General features: G+C 40.5%; 1 protein-coding gene across 1 annotated transcript; it reads left to right on the top strand.

The window, feature by feature from the left end:
- Positions 1-398: 398 nt before the first annotated feature.
- On the top strand, positions 399-18,035 carry LOC120877853 (lanosterol 14-alpha demethylase). The gene is made up of 10 exons (XM_040260271.1): positions 399-2,187; positions 4,031-4,129; positions 6,450-6,626; positions 7,838-7,964; positions 9,750-9,924; positions 10,804-10,923; positions 11,317-11,512; positions 12,778-12,873; positions 13,432-13,600; positions 16,734-18,035. The coding sequence occupies exons 1-10, from the start codon at positions 2,011-2,013 to the stop codon at positions 16,910-16,912; spliced, it is 1,515 nt and encodes a 504-aa protein (XP_040116205.1). The 5' UTR covers positions 399-2,010; the 3' UTR covers positions 16,913-18,035.
- The last annotated feature ends 1,482 nt before the right edge of the window (positions 18,036-19,517 follow it).

The raw sequence follows: 19,517 nt of genomic DNA, 5'->3' as shown, positions 1-19,517 counted from the left end.
TATTCATTGGAAGGACTGATGCTGAGGCTGAAACTCCAATACTTTGGCCACCTGACGCAAAGAGCTGACTCATTGGAAAAGACCCTAATGCTGGGAAGGATTGGGGGCAGGAGGAGAAGGGGACGGCAGAGGATGAGACGGCTGGATGGCATCACTGACTCGATGGACGGGAGTCTGGGTGAACTCCGGGAGTTGGTGATGGACAGGGAGGCCTGGCGTGCTGCGATTCATGGGGTCACAAAGAGTCAGACATGACTGAACAACTGAACTGAACTGACACCATCACTACAAATTCCAGCAGTAAAAAAAGTAAATCACGTATCATTATAAAGAGTTTTGACTTTGCAGACATCCCTGGGGTCCCGAGGATACCCAGAAGGCCATGAACCACACTTTGTGAACAGCTATAAATCCGAATAAATGCAGAATATAAAAACAGTTGAGACATGGTCCCCATTCTTAAGTTCATCTGGTAACAGAGGAAACTGATGAAGTCAACTGCAACACAACTTTAGTGACAGTAGAAATGGTAACCTTTGTGGAGGGTAGATTAAAAGACAAGGATTAGGGTCCAGTTAGCCTATGACTGCAGTAATGCAGACAAGCAATGACCAGGGCCGAACTCAAGGCAGTGGCAAGAATGGAGCAACTTTTAAGGCGGTGGAATTACAGGACTTGGTGACTGATGAGATGTGATGCGCAGCGCAGGAGGGCAGTTTGGTGGCCACTGGTGCCCCTCGTACAGACGCAGTACAGGAGGAGCGGGTTGGCAGCCAGGTGAGTGAAGATTTATGCGTTTACTTGGCGTTACTCATCTGATACGAGCATCAGATCTCCAGACAGAGGAGTCAGAACAGGCAACTGGTTGTTTACTGCTCCTTCCACTGGGCCTCGCAGTTTTCTCTTTCACTGCTGTATTCCCAGTGCCAAGCACAGCAGCCAGCTCTTAACGTTGACTGTATAAAGCAATGAATCTGGCCAGGGGCTGGTGACAGTTACCTAACAGGAGAGTTCCACTTGGCGGTCATTTTACATGCATGTTTTGGAAACCACAAGCGTGGATGAGCTCAGATTGCGTGTAACAGGAGGACCGAAGTTCAGTTTCAAAATCTGTCTCGTTCTAAACAGCCAGAATAAGTGGCGTTCTTGGGAAATATTGCCTCAAACAGGTCTCGACGGCCTGTAACATAGATACCTATTTTGCAAAATTTGCTTCCGTCAGACGCAGAACCCCCAATAACCACGAGATGTTACCTCTATCACTGCATATGAATACCTGTCTGGTTTTATTCGAGGTGAGGTGGGAATGACCTCAGCGTCCCAGCCTTCAGGGTGTAGAAGGCGTCTTTCACAATCTCCCTTTACCGCGGGTACTTGGAAGTCTCCGATTGCCCAGGACGCGGCCCTCCAAAGGGTTCAGGTGTGGCGCCTTCCGGCGCCCAGGCAGGGGGCGGCGCCCCGGCCACCCGCCCCGCTGACGCCACATAAGCCGAGATCACCTCAGCCGCGCGCGGTGCAATCACCGACCGCGCGCCGCCGCTGCCGCCGTGCCGCAACCCTCCCTGAAATCCTTCCGCCCGTCCCATTATGGTGTCGTGTGCTGGCGCCCCGCACCAAGGACACACAGGCTCGGGTGGCCCGCGATTCTCAGGGGCGACCTCCTCTTAAGCCTATGTTTCTCTTCTGTCTCTGCACTCCCCGTGCCACAGGCGTAGCCTGCTTCTTTAGGGCCTCTCTCTCTCGGCGCAAGGAGACTTCGGCATGGGGGGGCGGGTTCCACTTAAGGGGCGTGGCTAGAGGCAGGCCCCGCCCCATTCTGTGACGTGCAGGGTGGTGTGGGAACGAGCCGGTAGTTATAGGGGGTGGGGCTGGGCTTAGTAGGAGACCTGCTGGCTGGGGCCACCTCCTAACGCCCATCTGCCAGCTTCTCTTCTTCGGTGGATTCGGAGGAGCCGCGGCGACCTCGGCCTCCAGCGTCTCTGGCAAACTGACGCGGGGGTGGCGGCCGGGATGGTGATGCTGGACTTACTGCAGGCGGGCGGGTCAGTGCTGGAGCAGGCGATGGAGCAAGTAACGGGCGGCAACCTCCCATCCGTGCTGCTCGTCGCCTGCGCCTTCACGCTCAGTCTGGTGTACCTGCTCCGCCTCGCGGTTGGCCACCTGGCCCCACCACTGCCGGCTGGGGCGGTACGTGCACCCCTGGGGGTTCTGGTGGGGGGGACGCTGCGACCAGGGCGACCGAAGAGCCAGCGAGGGGCTGGCACCGCGGTGGTGCCGGGAAGTGGCGGCGGGCACGCTGGAGGCTGGCGTTGGGAGGGGGTCGAGAGGCAGCAGCCCCGATTCTGGTGGCGCGGGCGGTCGCGACTGCCCTGCCCTTGCTGAGCTTGGTGCTGGGTGCCCTGATGTCGGTCGCGTGCCTCGTCCTCGTCGGGGTCGTGTTTGCCGCGACTGTGGTCTTAGAGATGGCTTTGTTGACCGGGCCAGGGTCGGGGTGGCGGCCGTGGCCCTGAGCGTCCGGTTGACGGTACTGGCCGCCGTAAGGGGTGTTTCAGCCCTGGTGGGGGCCCTGTTGGTGGTGTTTGGGGCAGCTTCGGCCCTGGTGGTCGTCATCCTGGGTGGCTGCCCTTGAGTGGTTCAGTGCGCTATGGGATGTGTAACCCCCAATGCCGATTTTACATCAGTTTGGAGAGGAATGTGTTCAATTTGGTAGAGTGAGCGTCATGAGTTGTTGCAGGAACCTTCCTATGATGCTAATAAAATATCAGATTTTGTAACTTAGAGCCTTTACTGACCACTGGCTTCTATTTCCCGAATATATGTGATGAATGCGTTTTTAGCCAAACCAGGTAGCACAGACAATAGAATCCATTTTTTACTGACAGTGGAAATCACAAACTATTGACCAAGTAGTTTTTGAAATGATTTTTGTTTGACCTCTAACAGGCATGAGGCAGTTTTTTTTTTTTTTTCCTCCTATGTGTGGTATTTTTGAGGAAGTATTATCTTTGGAAAGACAACTGTAGTATTTTAAGATTGTTGCTACTATTGTCCAAAGAGTGAGTTTGTAGAGCTCCTTTCTCTTTGAGACTACGAAAGATATGAGGACTATTGTCCTTTTTCATAACTGCACGTTTGATTTCAGGAGAATTGATGCTGTAATCTGTGAGTCTCATTTTGGGGCATCTGAAGTACACTTTAAGCCAGCGTGCTCAGTAGTTCATTCGTGTCGGACTCTGCAACCCCATGGACTATAGCCTGCCAGGCTCCTCTGTCCATGGAATTCTCCAGGCAAGAATACTGGAGTGGGTTGTCATTTCCTCCAGGGGATCTTCCTGGCCAGAACCTATGTCTCCTGCTTTGGCAGGTTGATTCTTTACCACTGAGCCATCTGGGAAGCCCAGAAGTACCTTTTATAGTGAGTGCTAAAATGTTCCTGCTAGAACTGATTTTCTCTCTCTTTAAAATCAATGGATCTAGATCATTCCTTGAGAGAGGCATGATAATGTGTTCTGTTGACCGTAATGAGAAATGTAGCATCTTAAACATTTCCCTTCTTTCCCTCAAGTTACTCTGTTTTTTTTTTCCCCATTGTGGGAGTAAAGATTTAGGCAAGATTTGGGGACTAAAATTGTGAGTGGTAGTAGAAATAAGTGCTCAAGAAACCATAGTTTGAGTTTAGTGTTGTTGTTTTTCTTTTTATTTATGGTTAGGAAAGTTGCCTAGAGCCACTGATAATACTGGGCATATTCTAGAAAGTGTTCAGCATTTATAATTGCAGTACTGTGATGTTTGTCTGGTCATTTATCTTATACCAGGTTTTGAGTTTCTCTTCTTTTTCCCAAAGCTGCCCTCTCAAAGGTATTTGCGATTTGCTTGTCGTGAAGTTACTTTTGGTGCTTCATCTTTTGGTAACTCCTTAATATTAAGGACAAGTTTCTTTCTTTTTTTCTTTTTGAATTGTGAAACTAAACTGAATGTCTTATAATAAGAAATGTAAACTCGAAGTTTTTTTGTTTGTTTTCTTTTGCAGAAAAGTCCACCATACATTGTCTCTCCAATTCCATTCCTTGGACATGCTATAGCATTTGGGAAAAGTCCAATTGAATTCCTAGAAGATGCATATGAGAAGGTAAGTGTTACAAATCATTAAAGGAAAAGAAATTAGTCCTTTTCCAATTTTCTTTTAAATGGTGGAATATTTTTAAAAAATGTAATCTTATGCTTATCCCTAGTACAGGTAACAGATAAAATTGGAGCTGCTCTGGATTAAGAACTGGAGAGGTCTTAGAGACCCTCTTATGCTCTTCTTTATTCTGGGATTATCTCTGAAGAAATCTAGTTCTGGCAACTATGGTTTAAAAGCCACTGGCCTCAATTGTATATTCACTGATCACAGTTAACATGGATACTATTAATAATTGACCCTTTTTTTTAAACCATGCATCTGTGGAATTTTCTAACCCCCTCTCTTGTCCCTCCCCCTTCAGCAAGTTTCTGTACTAAGTGTCTATTTCCACACCTCCTCCTTACTTACTCTTTAGTCCACTCGAGTCTGTCTTTCAACCCCTTCACTAATGAGTGCCATGTCCTAATATAGTGAACTCAGCTGTATTTGTCAGTGATGACCACTCTCACCTTAGCTGTGGCTTCTCTCACTTTTTCTTCTGCTTGTGTGAATGCTGCTTTCGTAACTCATTTGTGGGCTCACGCTTGGCCATTAACTGTTGGGATTCACTGAGGTTTGGTCCTTGGCCTTTATTCTTTCCTAGCTGATCTTGTCTCTACCTGCAGCTTCAGTTTTTAGCCACATGAAGTGAAAATGTGAAAGTGTTAGTCCCTCAGTTGTGTCTGACTCTTTGTGACCCCGTGGACTGTAACCCACCAGCTTCCTCTGTCCATGGAATTACCCAGGCAAGAATCCTGGAGTGGGTCGCCATGCCCTTCTCCAGGGGATCTTCCCACCCAGGGACTGAACTGCATCTGCTGCACTGACAGGCGGATTCTTTACCTCTGCGCCACCTGGAAAGCCCAGCCAGATGTAAATAACACCCAAATTAAAGTCTCCGGTTCAGGTCTCTTCTTTGGTCTTCAGACCTGGATATCCACCTCCCACATGATTTTTTCTTAGTTGTCCAAAGTCACCTGAAATCAAACATTTAAAAAATCTGACCCTTTGATTTTTCTCTCTAATCCTGATGGTCCTTCCTGTTCACCTTCTTCATCATTGTTCTACCAGTTTTGCAGTGTACCAGGAGCCTAGGATTCACTCTTGATACTTCCTGCTCCATCCATCAATTCATTGCCAAGCCTGCAGATTTTCTCTTCAGAATAATTCCATATCCTTCTGCTTCTGTTCCCACTGCCTCTCCATTACATTGTCCCGAGTGCTCATCATCAGGCTCCCGTAACAGGCTTGCTGGTCGTCTGGCTCTCCTTCAGCTCCTATCCCTCCCTCCTCTCCATCCAGGAGCCAGAGGGATCTTTCTTTTAAAATATGCACAGATTACTATCTTTTCCATGCAGTTTAAGACCTTCCATTTCATTCCGTTGCTTGCAAGGATACAACTCCCTGAATGTGGCTTATAAGGCTCTGTATGGCCCTACTAGATAGACTCATCACATCCTTACCTTCTCTTTTAACTTTAGAACTCTGCGCATGCTCTGCCATCAGGCTAACTACTACCCCTACCCATGCTTTAGGTCTCAGCTCTGGTGTCTTTTTCTCCTTTTAGTCCCTTTTATCGGTTCTCTCATCAAAGAGTTGCTTTCCTTTGTGTAGTACTTGTCACGTTTGTAATTTTATATTTGTTAATGTACTTATTCAATTGAGTTGTATCTTTTTAAATAGACTGGAGTTTCTTGAGTCAGAGACAGTATTTTTCTTCATGATTGTATACCCAGTAACTGAAATCTCTAATAGTAATCAGAAAACTGCAAAGCAAAGCATTTAGCACCTAACCAGATTAACAAAAAAATTAAAAATGAGATCATTCAGTGTTGGTGAAATAGTGGTAAGACTCATAGCTAAATAAAATCTTGGTACCTTCACATAGCAAGGACTTTAGGAAAGGTCATATTCTTTGGCTACTCCTGTAAAGTTACTTTTAATCAAAGGGAAAAAAATATCTATATTCTCAGAGATATTCATTACATAATTATCTATAATAAATAAATGGACACATCAACCATAGAACAGTTGATATGTCTGTGAAAGATAGAAAATATTTTCAATATAAGGAGTGAAGAAAGCAGAATAGAAAGTTTTATTTATATTTTATTTGGAACTGGATGAACGTGATTATACATTTGGACAAAGACGGGGGAAGAATTGCATTAAGGTTTGTGAATGTTTTGACCTTCAACAATGTCTTATTTCATTGTTTAAGATGAGTGTCTTAGCGCTTACGGATTTTTTGGTCACATCACTATGGGTGTTTTTCTCTCTTCAGTACGGGCCTGTCTTTAGTTTCACCATGGTGGGCAAGACGTTTACTTACCTGCTGGGGAGTGAGGCTGCCGCCCTGCTTTTCAATAGTAAAAATGAAGACTTGAATGCCGAGGATGTCTACAGTCGGCTGACAACACCTGTGTTTGGGAAGGGCGTTGCCTATGATGTGCCTAATACGGTAGGTGACACTGTTAGCTTGAAGAAAGACAAACCTCCACTATACAATTTATAGCTAGTAGTGTAAGCTGTATTGCTAAAGTGTAGAAGAGATTATTCCTTGCCTCAAAACTCTGAAGAATCAGGAAGCATTTATAAGAAGGAAAACCAAGGGTAGCTGACAGAGAATGGGTATTTTGCTTAATAGCTGCTGGTGTGGACTAAACAGTTTTAAAGGGCTTCCTGTGCAAAGCAATATTCATAGAATCAATGAGAACTTAGCGTGTTAACATTTGATTTGAAGTAGTAAGAAGGAAAAACTTATTTCATCAGAAAGGCCTCCTATTAATACTTTCCTACCTCCTACCTGAAATTCTAGGATGAGAGCTCTTCTGAGCTAGATGTTGTTGGTTTTTGAAGTTTGTGTGATTTCTTTGCTCCCCAGAAGGCAAATATTTAAGTGCTGCAACTTGGTATGAAATGCAGATCTGATAATTAGCTTAATTACTTGGTGCAGCCTCTGGCTGTCAATGTACCGCGCATTGCCCAGTACTCTAGTATAGCAGCTGAGAATTGACGTTAAGTGTTGCTTCTGGGGATTGAGGAGGTATGGAGGAATGAACAGCTCTCCTTCAGACCAAAAGTGAAAGCCTAGGTTAATCCCTCTGGTTGGATATATCTAACATAAACCCTTTGGGGAAGTTCTATTTTAAGAACTTCCCCAAAGGGTTTATTGTCTTAGTGTGAATTTATTCCCACTGTATAACATTCTAATTAAACTTTTGGAAGATAATGTGAGTGAGGAATGATATTTGTTTGGGAATAAATGGTAGAATATGTGAAAGAGGATAAAGATGTTACCAAAGCAGAATGGACCTTTGGGAGACTGGGTTGGCATCTGGGTTGGGTTGGGAGACTAGGGTATAATGGAATAGGAGGAGGCAGCCTTGGAGTCAAAAGTGGGGAAAGCATGCATGTATAGGAAGGAAGGCCAGAAGTGGGGTTCCTAATTTATCATTTGACTTGGACCTGCATAGCAAGTGTCTACTACATGTTATTTCAGATAGAAGCATGAAGTTTTATCTGGTGTGGTGAAGAAAATTACTTTATCTTTATTTTCAATTTTTTAGAAGATTGCTTTCTTTGAGTATTAAAGAGTTATAGTAACCCAAATGAGTCTCATGATAAAACAGAACTGTGTTTTAATACTTGTGTACCCTTAATATTTTGAAGGTTTTCTTGGAGCAGAAGAAAATGTTGAAAAGTGGTCTTAACATAGCCCACTTCAGACAGCATGTTTCTATAATTGAAAAAGAAACAAAAGACTACTTTAGAAGTTGGGGAGAAAGTGGAGAAAAGAGTAAGCACAATATTTTGGTTTCTCGTTTGTCCGAATATGTCTGCTTTTCTGTGACTAGAAATGTTAAGAATGTGTGTGTGTGTGTGTAAAGAGCACACTACAACACGTGTGAAACCACCTTTGCCTGCATGCCAAATCGCTTCAGTCGTGTCTGACTCTTTGCCACCCCGCGGACTGCAGCCCACCAGGCTCCTCTGTCCAAGTGATTCTCCAGGCAGGGATACTGGGGTGGGTTGCCGTGCCCTCCTCCAGGGGATCTTCCTGATCCAGGGATTGAATCCACATCTATTATGCCTCCTGCATTGGCAGGCGGGCTTTTTACCGCTCATGCTACCTGGGAAGCAAAACCACCGTATGTTTAATGAAATGAACATGTTATGGAGTTAAAAGACTTGAGAGGAAGTAATTATTGTTGCTCACTTAGCAAAATCTTAAAATATCTTAATTAATTTGCATATTGGTTAGCTCAATTACATAAAAATGATTAATGATTGAATTTTGAAATAAACCAAATGTAAAACTTAACATTCAAGGTCATTTTAAGATAATATATAAAATAAAAAAATTTGCCTTCCATGTCAGCAAGTTGATGTCTAAAAGATTAAATTATATATGTAATACATTATTTTTCTAATGTTGTATGGTAATGAGTTATTTCAACAAAAATGTAAGATTAAATACATAAGCTTTCTGTACTACCAAAAGAGCGATTTTAGCTGTTACCAATAGAAATTAAAAAAAAACGTTATTATGTGCTTTCTCGCATTATGTAGGGAATATATTGAATGTAACATAACATTCTTTGGACTCTGTGAATCTAGTTTTTATACTGGACTGCAATTAAGTGTTGCCATCGAAACCACTGCCATAGCCCTAGCAGGCAGCCACATCTATCTCCAGGGCAGTAAGACTACTGTGTAGGTCATCACATTCTGGATCTAGTCTTCAGCTTCTATAAAAGGTCCAGGAACCTGGTTTTATTTAATAGACCTAAATTTTATGTGACATACTTCCTATTCTATGAGAAGCTGATGTATAAATGAGAATGCTAACTGAATAAGTACAAATGAGATGCAGTTATGGGACAAAGAACAGCGTAATATTTGCTGCACTTCTCTTTATTGGCAATCTAATTGGAAAGCCAAATGACAACTAGAAGTTCGTTTGGTGAACATGGAATCAAAGAACAGGATATCGACTGGGTAATTGTTGTGACTTTTAAAGTGTCCTCCAGGTGTGCTTACCTGATGCATCTGTCGCTAACGTTTGCATATTCAAGATGGTAATTAGTTAGTTTTCTTTTAAGACTTTTTCAAGACTTCAGGTTTTTTTTCCCCACTTATGAATTTCCCACTTTTGATCTGGGGAATAATCCATTCTTCAGTCTTTGGACTGCTCTTTCTTAGAAAGCACCTTTTTATCCCCGTATGTTCTAAATAACCTTTTTATTGCCTTTATTATCCTGTGACCTGGAACCCAGATAACCACATTCATTTTCATCTTCTTTTTATCTTTGAGATGAAGGGCTCGTGAGTCTGAGTGAGGTTTTAGTTACCTCTGTGGCATCTATCTTGGCTATCCAAAGAGGTGGGCTGCCTTTGGTTTCTGGTTTTTCTTTATTGTAGCCTGTCTGCAGGCTTTTTTCGATGGTGTGGAAAGGATCTTGTTGGTTAATGAGTTAAATTTTTATTCTCATTTCCTTCACAGTACTTTTGCATCTCTAAGAAAACAACATTTCAAAAGAATTTTGGGCAATAGTAATGGGAATGATCTTTTTCCCTCTAGATTTGTTTGAAGCTCTTTCTGAGCTCATAATTTTAACAGCCAGCCATTGTTTACATGGAAAGGAAATCAGAGGTCAACTCAATGAGAAGGTGGCACGACTGTATGCGGATTTGGATGGAGGTTTTAGCCATGCAGCCTGGCTTTTGCCAGGCTGGCTCCCTCTGCCTAGTTTCAGGTATGGATAAAGAGACGATGCTTGGTCATTTCACTTTGTGTTTAATTACTGTACTATTGGTTTGCTTTGCATTAACAAAAATAAAAATTAAATATAGAAACAAACAAATTGGCGGAGATTATTAGCCTCCCTTCTTCTGTAAGAATGCAACATTTTTTTACATAGTGAGCTCATTGAAAGGTAAGTTTCAGTTTTAGAAAGGTTAATTTGACTGTCCTGTTAGTTTAAAACCCACGTGTCCCACATATTCCTTGTACTCAGGAAAGTTCCTGAACTCTGCCTAGAAGTGATGCAGCTTTCTAAGCACTTGAAAGTATTTGACTAATTTGTAGTTTATTGTGAAGTTTCTGTGTTTTGAAGTATCCATACCTTTTTCTGTCTCCTTGTCAGCTCTGTTGTGATCTCCTTAAGAGCAAGGATCATCTGGGATATAGAGAAACACTGCTCACAGGACTTGACATGTAGCTTAGTGTTTTGCCTATTAGTAGCCTTTATTGATTCATTTCTGTTCAAGTGAGGAATGGGAGTCATTCAAATTTTAAATCCTGTAGAAGAACCAGAGTCTGTCCACTTCAAGAATTAATTTGCTTAGAATTGGAATTTCCTGTTAACGTAAAGGATTATTTCTGCTTTCTTTTAAAATGGAAAATGGTTATAAAGGAGTAATCATTTGAGTCTTCAGTTACAACATAGGTAGTGTGTTCAGAATCAGGGATATGTATATTATAACACATTTCCTGTCCTTAAGGACCTCAGAAATTCCTAACAATATAAGATTTTCATGGATTCTTTTTTTTTTCTCATGGTTCTGAGTTTTGTCAATTGATACCTGAAAGTATTGCTTAATTTTTTAAAGTCATCTTCATGTGTGAATTACAGACGCAGGGACAGAGCTCATCGGGAGATCAAGAATATTTTCTACAAGGCAATCCAGAAACGCAGAGAGTCAGGAGAAAAAATTGATGACATTCTCCAAACTTTACTAGAGTCTACTTACAAGTAAGAGCTCTTCAGATCACATATTAAACTGAAGCAGGAAATTCCACATTAAAAACATAGTTAAATAATATGTACATTTAAAAAGTAATAATACTGGCAAAAATTAGTAGATATGACCTTTGAACTTCATAAATGGATGAGACATAAATTACTGGGATCCTGTGCCTTACTGGAATTTAGTACCGTGCATGTGAAAAGTTTGCTAGTAAACTGCAATGAAGTCTTTATAATCAATGTCATAGTTTTTATTGGCCTCCCTTCTCTAAAGGGGAAAAAAAAATTGGACTTTTGATGGGCAAATGCAAGAGGAAAAATGAACTAATTTTTATGTAAAGGTTGGGGCATGAAGTGCATCTGCAAATGTTAAATTCGTGTATGTGGTCCATTCTGTAGGGATGGCCGTCCTCTGACGGATGATGAAATAGCAGGCATGCTTATTGGACTGCTCTTGGCAGGGCAGCATACTTCTTCAACCACTAGTGCCTGGATGGGCTTCTTTTTGGCCAGGGACAAAACACTTCAAGAAAAATGTTTTTCAGAACAGAAGACGGTCTGTGGCGAGAATCTGCCTCCTCTGACTTATGACCAGGTTCGTGGGATTTTCAGCTTCATTGCTGCTTATGATACTGAGTGTGTGTGGCTGATTTTTAAAGGGGACAATTTGGGATCTTCTATATACTATAGATTAAATTGATTATTTTAGAAAATTCATCATAGCTTCCCCTGAAATGTCCTAATCCTGGATCTGTCTGCTGGTATTTTGTTGAGGACTTTTGGACTATATTCTCAGGGGATAGTGGGCTATAGTTTTATTGTGATGTCTTTGACAGATTTTGGTGTTGGGGTATATTATTGGTTCTCAGAGAAGGAGTTTAGAAGTGTTCCCTCCTCTTTTTTCCTTTTAGGAAGGCTTTGTGAAGGACTGGTATTACTGCTTTCTTAATGTCTGGTAGTATTAACCAGTGAAGCCATCTAGGCCTGTGCTTTCTTTGTGGGTAGTTTTTGATTACTAATTCAATGTCTTCCCTTTTTACAAATCTATTCAATTTCTTTTTGAGTTAGTTTTTGGCAGTTTGTGTCTTTCTAGGAATTTGTTTCATCTAAGTTATCTAATTTGTTGGCAAACAGTTGTTAAAGTATTCTTTTATCATTCTTTTCTATTAGGTCAATAGTGCTGTCTCCTTTTAATTCCTGATTTTAGTAATTTTTAGTGATAGCTAATTACATACTGTAAAATCCACCTATTAAAGTATATAATCCACTGGTTTTTAAAAATATTTTCAGAATTGTGACACCATCGTCAGAGTTTCATTTGAAAATGTTTACACCACTTCCAAAAGAGGGTCGTGGGCAGTCCATTTCCCCTGCCCCTGGCAACCACTAATGTATATTTTGTCTCTTTGTGTTTGCCTATTTGGACATTTCATATGAATGGGATCATACAGTATGTAGTCTCTGGTGACTAGCTTCTTTCACTTAGCATGTTTTCAAGATTAATCCATGTTGTAGCATGTATCAGTACTTTAGCCTTATTGTGAAGTGACATTCCATTGTGTGATTATACCACTTTCATTAACCTCTTCATCAGTTGATTGACATTTGGATGCTATAAACATTTGTGCACAGGTTTTGAAAAAGCTGAAACTGATGATTTTTGCTAATGTTCTCATGTGTGAGACTTTTTGCAGGCCCTTACCATGCCATTCGTCAGAGTGATCTGTTATCTTGCCTTCTTTTTCTTTGCTGACCATGGACAGTAATAAAACTGTTTTTATTCAGCCACTCTGAACTTGTTTGTATCCTGTTGCAGTATGTTAAATGTTTGTAAAACCTGGAAAATGTTTCTCTTTTTAGCTCAAGGATCTCAATTTACTTGATCGCTGTATAAAAGAAACATTAAGACTTCGACCTCCTATAATGACCATGATGAGACTGGCCAAAACTCCTCAGGTGAGTCTCCTGGCTAGAGCTTTTCCTCTGTGGCCCCAAGTTTTATTTATCGAAAAGAAATAGTGCCATATCAAAGAGAATTTTTTAAAGATGTAGAATAATCACTTGTACATAATTTTCAATTTTACATATTCTAGATATATAAATATTTTTACATAATTACAGACAGTATACATGCTCATCCGATCTCCCTACATTTTAACAATTAGGGCTTTTACAATGGAAGTGTATTGTTTCCTTGGTTTTTTAAAAATAACATAGATGTTGTTGTAAGTAATTGTTTAATTGTGGAACTGTATAAATGGGATTGTGAAAGGCTTCTTGAAATCCCATCCCCAGCCCCATGGCATTATTTTTTAAAATTTGTGTATATCCTTCCAGCCCAATGTTGTGTCATATGGAAATCATCTTGAGTTAAAATAATTTTTAATTGGCCTACTAGCCAGTTTTAAAATATATGTATACTTCATGTATATTAGTGCTTTATTATACAATAATCTGATTATTTGGTAGACTATTTTAAAGTTATCTAATGAAATGTATTGCTTTCATCTGTAGACTGTGGCAGGGTATACCATTCCTCCAGGACATCAGGTGTGTGTTTCTCCTACTGTCAATCAGAGACTTAAAGACTCATGGGTAGAGCGTCTGGACTTTAATCCTGATCGCTACTTAGAGGATAGTCTAGCATCAGGAGAGAAGTTTGCTTATGTGCCATTTGGAGCTGGTAAGATGATTACGCTTTATATTTGAACAGTTAGTTCTGGTAACATATTTGTTAAATAATCCATGTGCATTTTATTTACAAATATCTTCCCCTTTTCTTATGGGTACATGCTTGCAGACATTTGTAGGAGTGTAATCTTTGCAGGTTGGAAGAAATATTTCATTTCTACTAAAGGAAATAGTTCTGTGAATCCTTATATAGTGTTCTGTTGCCTTTTGTAACCCATCTAGTTTTATAGTTCTGATTTTTGTAGTCTACCCTGTTTTCCCTTATCATGCTATATTTAAAGCTCTTTGTGAATTCTGTTTTAAAGAACCGTTGAAGTTAGCACACCATTTGGGCATTTCAAGCTAAATATGCTGAGGTAATCAGCATTTCAGAAAAGAGTAATGGCATGGAAGCTTTTCTGGATTGTTAGTGAGCTTTTGGTTGTCTATGTATTCTTATAATGTTCTTTAAATTTGGACAGTAGTCATGTATGGATGGGAGAGTTGGACTATAAAGAAAGCTGAGCGCCAAAGAATTGGTGCTTTTGAACTGTGGTGTTGGAGAAGACTCTTGAGAGTCCCTTGGACTGCAAGGAGATCCAACCAGTCCATCCTAAAGATCAGTCCTGAATATTCATTGGAAGGACTGATGCTGAAGCTGAAACTCCAATCCTTTGGTTACCTGATGCGAAGAACCGACTCATTTGAAAAGACCCTGATGCTGGGAAAGATTGAGGGCAGGAGGAGAAGGGGACGACAGGATGAGATGGTTGGATCGCATCACCAACTCCATGGACATGAGTTTGAGTAAGCTCTGGAAGTTGGTAATGGAAAGGGAAGCCTGGCATGCTGCAGTCCATGGGATCGCAAAGAGTCAGACATGACTGAGTGACTGAACTGAACTGAAATTTGGACAGGTAGTGCCTAACTGCAAACCTATGCATTTCGAATAAGATCCTAAAATAATGCAGGCCGACTGCTGTTCCTCCAGTAATTTCTCTAGTCATTGGTACTTTGTACAGATTAACTGTATTCTACGACTTATTTGATTTCTCCAAAAAGACCGTTTAAGTGACATGACTTGTGTTATCATTGGTCACACCTTTTCCTCACGTAAATCAAAGTATAAAGTCCTTTGGGAACTTTAGATCTTAGTAACTATTAAGACTCCCTCTTTGAGCTTCCATAATTTGTTAGAATGGCTCACAGAACTCCAAAAAGGTTGCTTACTGACTGATGGTTTTAGTTCAGTTCAGTCGCTCAGTCATGTCTGACTCTTCGCGATCCCATGGACTACAGCACGCCAGGCTTCTCCATCACCAACTCCCGGAGTTTACTCAAACTCATGTCCATCAAGTCAGTGATGCCATCCAACCATCTCATCCTCTGTCGTCCCCTTCTCCCCCTGCCTTCAATATTTCCCAGCATCACGGTCTTTTTGCATCAGGTGGCCAAAGTATTTGAGTTTCAGCTTCAGCATTAGTCCTTCCAATGAATATTTCAGGACTCATTTCCTTTAGGATGGACTGGTTGGATCTCCTTGTAGTCCAAGGGACTCTCCAGAGTCTTCTCCAACACAGTTCAAAAGAATCAAGTCTTTGGCGCTCAGCTTTCTTTATAGTCCAACTGTCACATCCGTACATGACTCCTGGAAAAACCATAGCTTTGACTAGATGGAACTTTGTTGGCAAAGTAATGTCTCTGTTTTTTAATATGCTGCCTAGGTTGGTCATAACTTTTCTTCCAAGGAGCAAGCGTCTTTTAATTTCATGGCTGCAGTCGCCATCTGCAGTGATTTTGGAGCCCAAGAAAATAAAGTCTGACACTGTTTCCATTGTTTCCCCATCTGTTTGCCATGAAGTATGGGACCAGATGCCATGATCTTAGTTTTCTGAATGTTGAGCTTTAAGCCAACTTTTTCACTTTCCTCTTTCACTTTCATCAAGAGGCTTTTTAGTTCCTCTTCACCTTCTGCCATAAGGGTGGTGTCATCTGCGTATCTGAGGTTATTGATATTTCTCCCAGCAATCTTGATTCCAGCTTGTGCTTCATCCAGTCCAGCATTTCTCATGATGTATGCTGCATATAAGTTAAATAAGCATGATAACAATATATAGCCTTGATAACAATATATAGCCTTTTCCTATTTGGAACCAGTCCATTGTTCCATGTCCAATTCTAGCTGTTGCTTCTTGACCTGCATACAGATTTCTCAGGAGGCAGGTCAGGTGGACTGCTGGTTTACTGCAGAAGTATACAACTCAGGAATAGCTTGACTGAAGAGAAGCACAGAGCAAAGCAGAAGGAAGGGGTACACAGCTGCATGCCCTCTCTGGGTGTGCCACCCCCACCCCCAAAAGTCACCTCATTTGTAAATTCAAGTTGTGGTTCAGAGGGGGTTGTTATGAATAACAAAAGGCTCTTTTCTTCTTTGACCTTTATTGCTCTCTTCACTTAGGAAATTCCAGTGGTTTGAGGAACTCTGTGCCAAGAATGGAAGACTAAATACATATTTATTACAAATCACATTATCAGAGGTTGTGATTTTAGTAATGAAGTCAGATTTGAAGTCTTAAGTCCTATAACATGGTTTTTCTCTTTCAAGGTTGCTTTGGAGATCTAGTCCTTTGCATTTCTCTCTGCATTTTAGAATCAGCTTGCCAGTTTTTATATGTATATGACCCTTTACATTTTGATGTGTTGCTATTTTCAGTGTATTAAATTCCTTTTCCATTATCATTTGAAATGGCGTTTAAAGTTTTGATTGGAAGGTTCATTTTTAACTGGGTCTCTTGGAAGAGATGTTCAGAATATTCTAGTATATCTCCAAACTTGATTACCACTGTGTGTTTCAAACGTTACATACATTTAACCTAGATAGATGCTGGGTTTCAGGAAAAAAACAATTCGAAAAATCATTGTATAATACCCCTGTGCTGCTTCCCCTAACAGACATTAAAAATCTCTTGGGATTTTTATGGTTACTTACACTGTTATGAAAAGAATATGTCTCTTTACTATAGTATCTGTATATCTGCTTTTCACCTTTAATTAACTGTAGATAAGCAAATTTTATCACTCCAGACTCAAAGAGATGAGAAAGAATTCCAACCAATTGTTATGGAAACTTTTTTTTTCTTTTATAGGGCGTCATCGTTGCATTGGGGAGAATTTTGCCTATGTTCAAATCAAGACAATTTGGTCCACTATGCTTCGTTTATATGAATTTGATCTCATTGATGGGTATTTTCCCACTGTGAATTATACAACTATGATTCATACCCCTGAAAACCCAGTTATCCGATACAAACGAAGATCAAAATGAAAAAGGCAGCAGGGAACTAAAATCTGAACGTCTGTAAACTGCGAAAGCACTGAAGAGAATGAAGTTTATGAAACAACTCCCAGTATGCTTTTTTTTTTTTTTGAGTTTGTAATTTTAAATAAGTTTATTTAAGCTTACGGTTTTTATGTATTAACTGAACAGCGCCATCAAATCCAATGGCATTTCAGAAATTTCCTAATAGTTTTATGATGGATACTTCATATGCTCTCTTTAAGGAAATCAAGCTCATTAGTTTGGGGGTGAGGATTTTTGGTAACTGGCAGATTCTAAATGACACAATTTCCAGGTGTTAAGAGCATACATAGCTCTTGGCAAGAAAGTTCAGAGTATTCAGATCTTGTACTAAATCTCCAAGTATAAAAGCCCAGTGAAATATCTGGAAGCCTTAGGTTTTCCGTTCATTTATTGGGCAGTGTATGTATATGTAAGGATGGGTGGGGAGGGAATAAACTCACATTTAAAGCCTTGGATAAAAGAGAATCCTATTGTTTTGGTATGATGATATTTAGCAATGATGGAGCTCTATTGTAGGAAAATATAGCCTTTGAAATAGCTGGAAGCAGTCGGTAGGAAACAGATTTCTGACAATGACTAATTATATTTCCTAAAAAATAATTAATACAAAAGACTGCTCGTGTGACTTGACCTAATTACTGAATATCACATATTTATCTGCCTGATAAATCTGTATCTGGGTCCACACAGTTCCATCTGTGTGGAAGTCCAAAATAAAGTACTTGAAGGATAAGTTTTGTTCTCTTTGGCCCAAGGTGATTTCCATTTCCTCTCTAGAATCTAATCAGGGGTTTTTGTGATTAGTTCTGTTAATTTAGGTTAACAAGCTTTGTTTTTTCTTTGTTATACAAAACCTGAGATGAGGCACTGTGGCTTTAAGACAAGGCAAATACAGTGCAGGGTTTCTTGGGCACGCATTTCACTGGTCAAATTCTGTGAAGCCTGTGTTCGAGAATCAAGTCAAATGCTAACTGGAGATGCGACTGTGTATTACAGCTCTGTTTAAAAGGTTAGAGGTCTCATGTTAAGCTATTTGTGAAGGCAAAATTTGTGTTGAGTTTTCCACATTAAATCATCTTTGAAAATACAGTCTGTATTCATAAATTGTGAAGTGTGTGGTTCAATGAGAAAAATTCAGGAATCTAGGAATTGGGATGGGAAAAAAAAGTGCCATTTTTATTTGTACTAATTTCAAGCCATAATTTTTTCTTTATTCATGAATTTAGGTAACCACATTAGTATTAGCAGTATCCATGATTCTGCAAACAGAAATCAGATACTTTTCATATCACATTATAGATGTCTTGTAACTTTATCACTGAAATTATGGTATTATAAGTCTGTCAGATCTGTTAGATCTTGTTTCTTTACTCACCACAAGAATTTTTTAAAGTATGTCTATATAACTGGTTCCCTTGCAATCCTATATACTGTCTGTTTTTAAAAACATTCTTCTGGGGACTTCCCTGGCGGCCCAGTGGTTAAGACCTCACCTTCCAGTGCAGGGGGTGCAGGCTGGACCCCTGGTCAGGAGCTAAGTTCCCGCATGCCTCGGGGCCAAAAGACCAAAACGTAAACCAGATGCAATATTGTAATAAATTCACAAAGATTTTAAAAATGATCCACATCCAAAAAGCATTATTTTGAGAAGGGATCCATAGTTTAATGAGATTGCTAGAAAGGTTCATGGCACAAAAAAGTTAAAACTCTGTGGTAAGGCTGGTTCATGTTTAGTGAATAGGTATAAGATTTAACAAAATTTAGTTTTCAACTACAGGCTAATTATTGAGAAGCATTAACAAGTCTGACTGTGGAGGCCTAATGTTATAAGCAAGAGTACCTCTATGAGAGCATCTTTGAATTGGATAGCAGGAATGCTGCTTAACTGCTGAACTATGGTTAATAAAATTTAAGATTTTGCATCATCTCTGGGCATGGCTTTGAGGAAGCACCTTTGGATACAAATAACCCTACATTTATATAATTAGGTAAATATGGATTAATCACAAAAATAACCATTTGGCTTCTAAATGACACTGTATGTAGACTTAAAGTTGATACAAAGGCACATGGGAAAGCTCTTCCTCAAGGTGGGGAAAGAAAACTCCCGGTCATATTTAATTCTAAAATTAGGACAACTTTCTGAATCTCTTAAATCCTACGTATTAGGATCCTAAATAATGAGGTGATATGTACTACCATAGGCTGAATGCTTGTGTCTCACCAGGTTTGTATGTTGAAAGTGAACCCCCAATTTGTTGGTATTTGTAAATGGGGGAGGTGATGAGGTCAAGGGGGTGGAGCTCTCACGAGTGAGATTAATGCCCTCATAAGAGAGACTTTAGAGATTACCCTTGCCCCTCTGCCATGTGAGGACACAGAAAATAACAGTCTACGAAACTAGGAAAACAGACTCTCATCAGATAGCAAATCTGTTCAAATCTGCTGATGCTTTGATCTTGGACTTTCTAGCCTTCAGAACTGTGAGAGATAAATTTCTATTGTTGAATAAACCACCCAGGCTATAGTATTTTGTTACAGCAGCCTGGAGAGACTAAGATATGCACTG

This window comes from Oryx dammah, unplaced genomic scaffold (assembly GCF_014754425.2).
Source record: "Oryx dammah isolate SB20612 unplaced genomic scaffold, SCBI_Odam_1.1 HiC_scaffold_18, whole genome shotgun sequence".
Taxonomy (NCBI): Eukaryota; Metazoa; Chordata; class Mammalia; order Artiodactyla; family Bovidae; genus Oryx; species Oryx dammah.
The sequence above is the reverse complement of the archived record's forward strand: the minus strand, read 5'-3'. Positions and strand labels throughout refer to the sequence as shown.

Bases quoted from the DNA above. Each gene is read 5' to 3' on its own strand.
- LOC120877853 (XM_040260271.1), top strand. From the start codon at position 2,011: ATGGTGATGCTGGACTTACTGCAGGCGGGCGGGTCAGTGCTGGAGCAG. The intron at 10,924-11,316 runs GTAAGAGCTCTT...TCCATTCTGTAG, and splicing joins TTACTAGAGTCTACTTACAA to GGATGGCCGTCCTCTGACGG. The intron at 11,513-12,777 runs GTTCGTGGGATT...TTCTCTTTTTAG, and splicing joins CTCCTCTGACTTATGACCAG to CTCAAGGATCTCAATTTACT.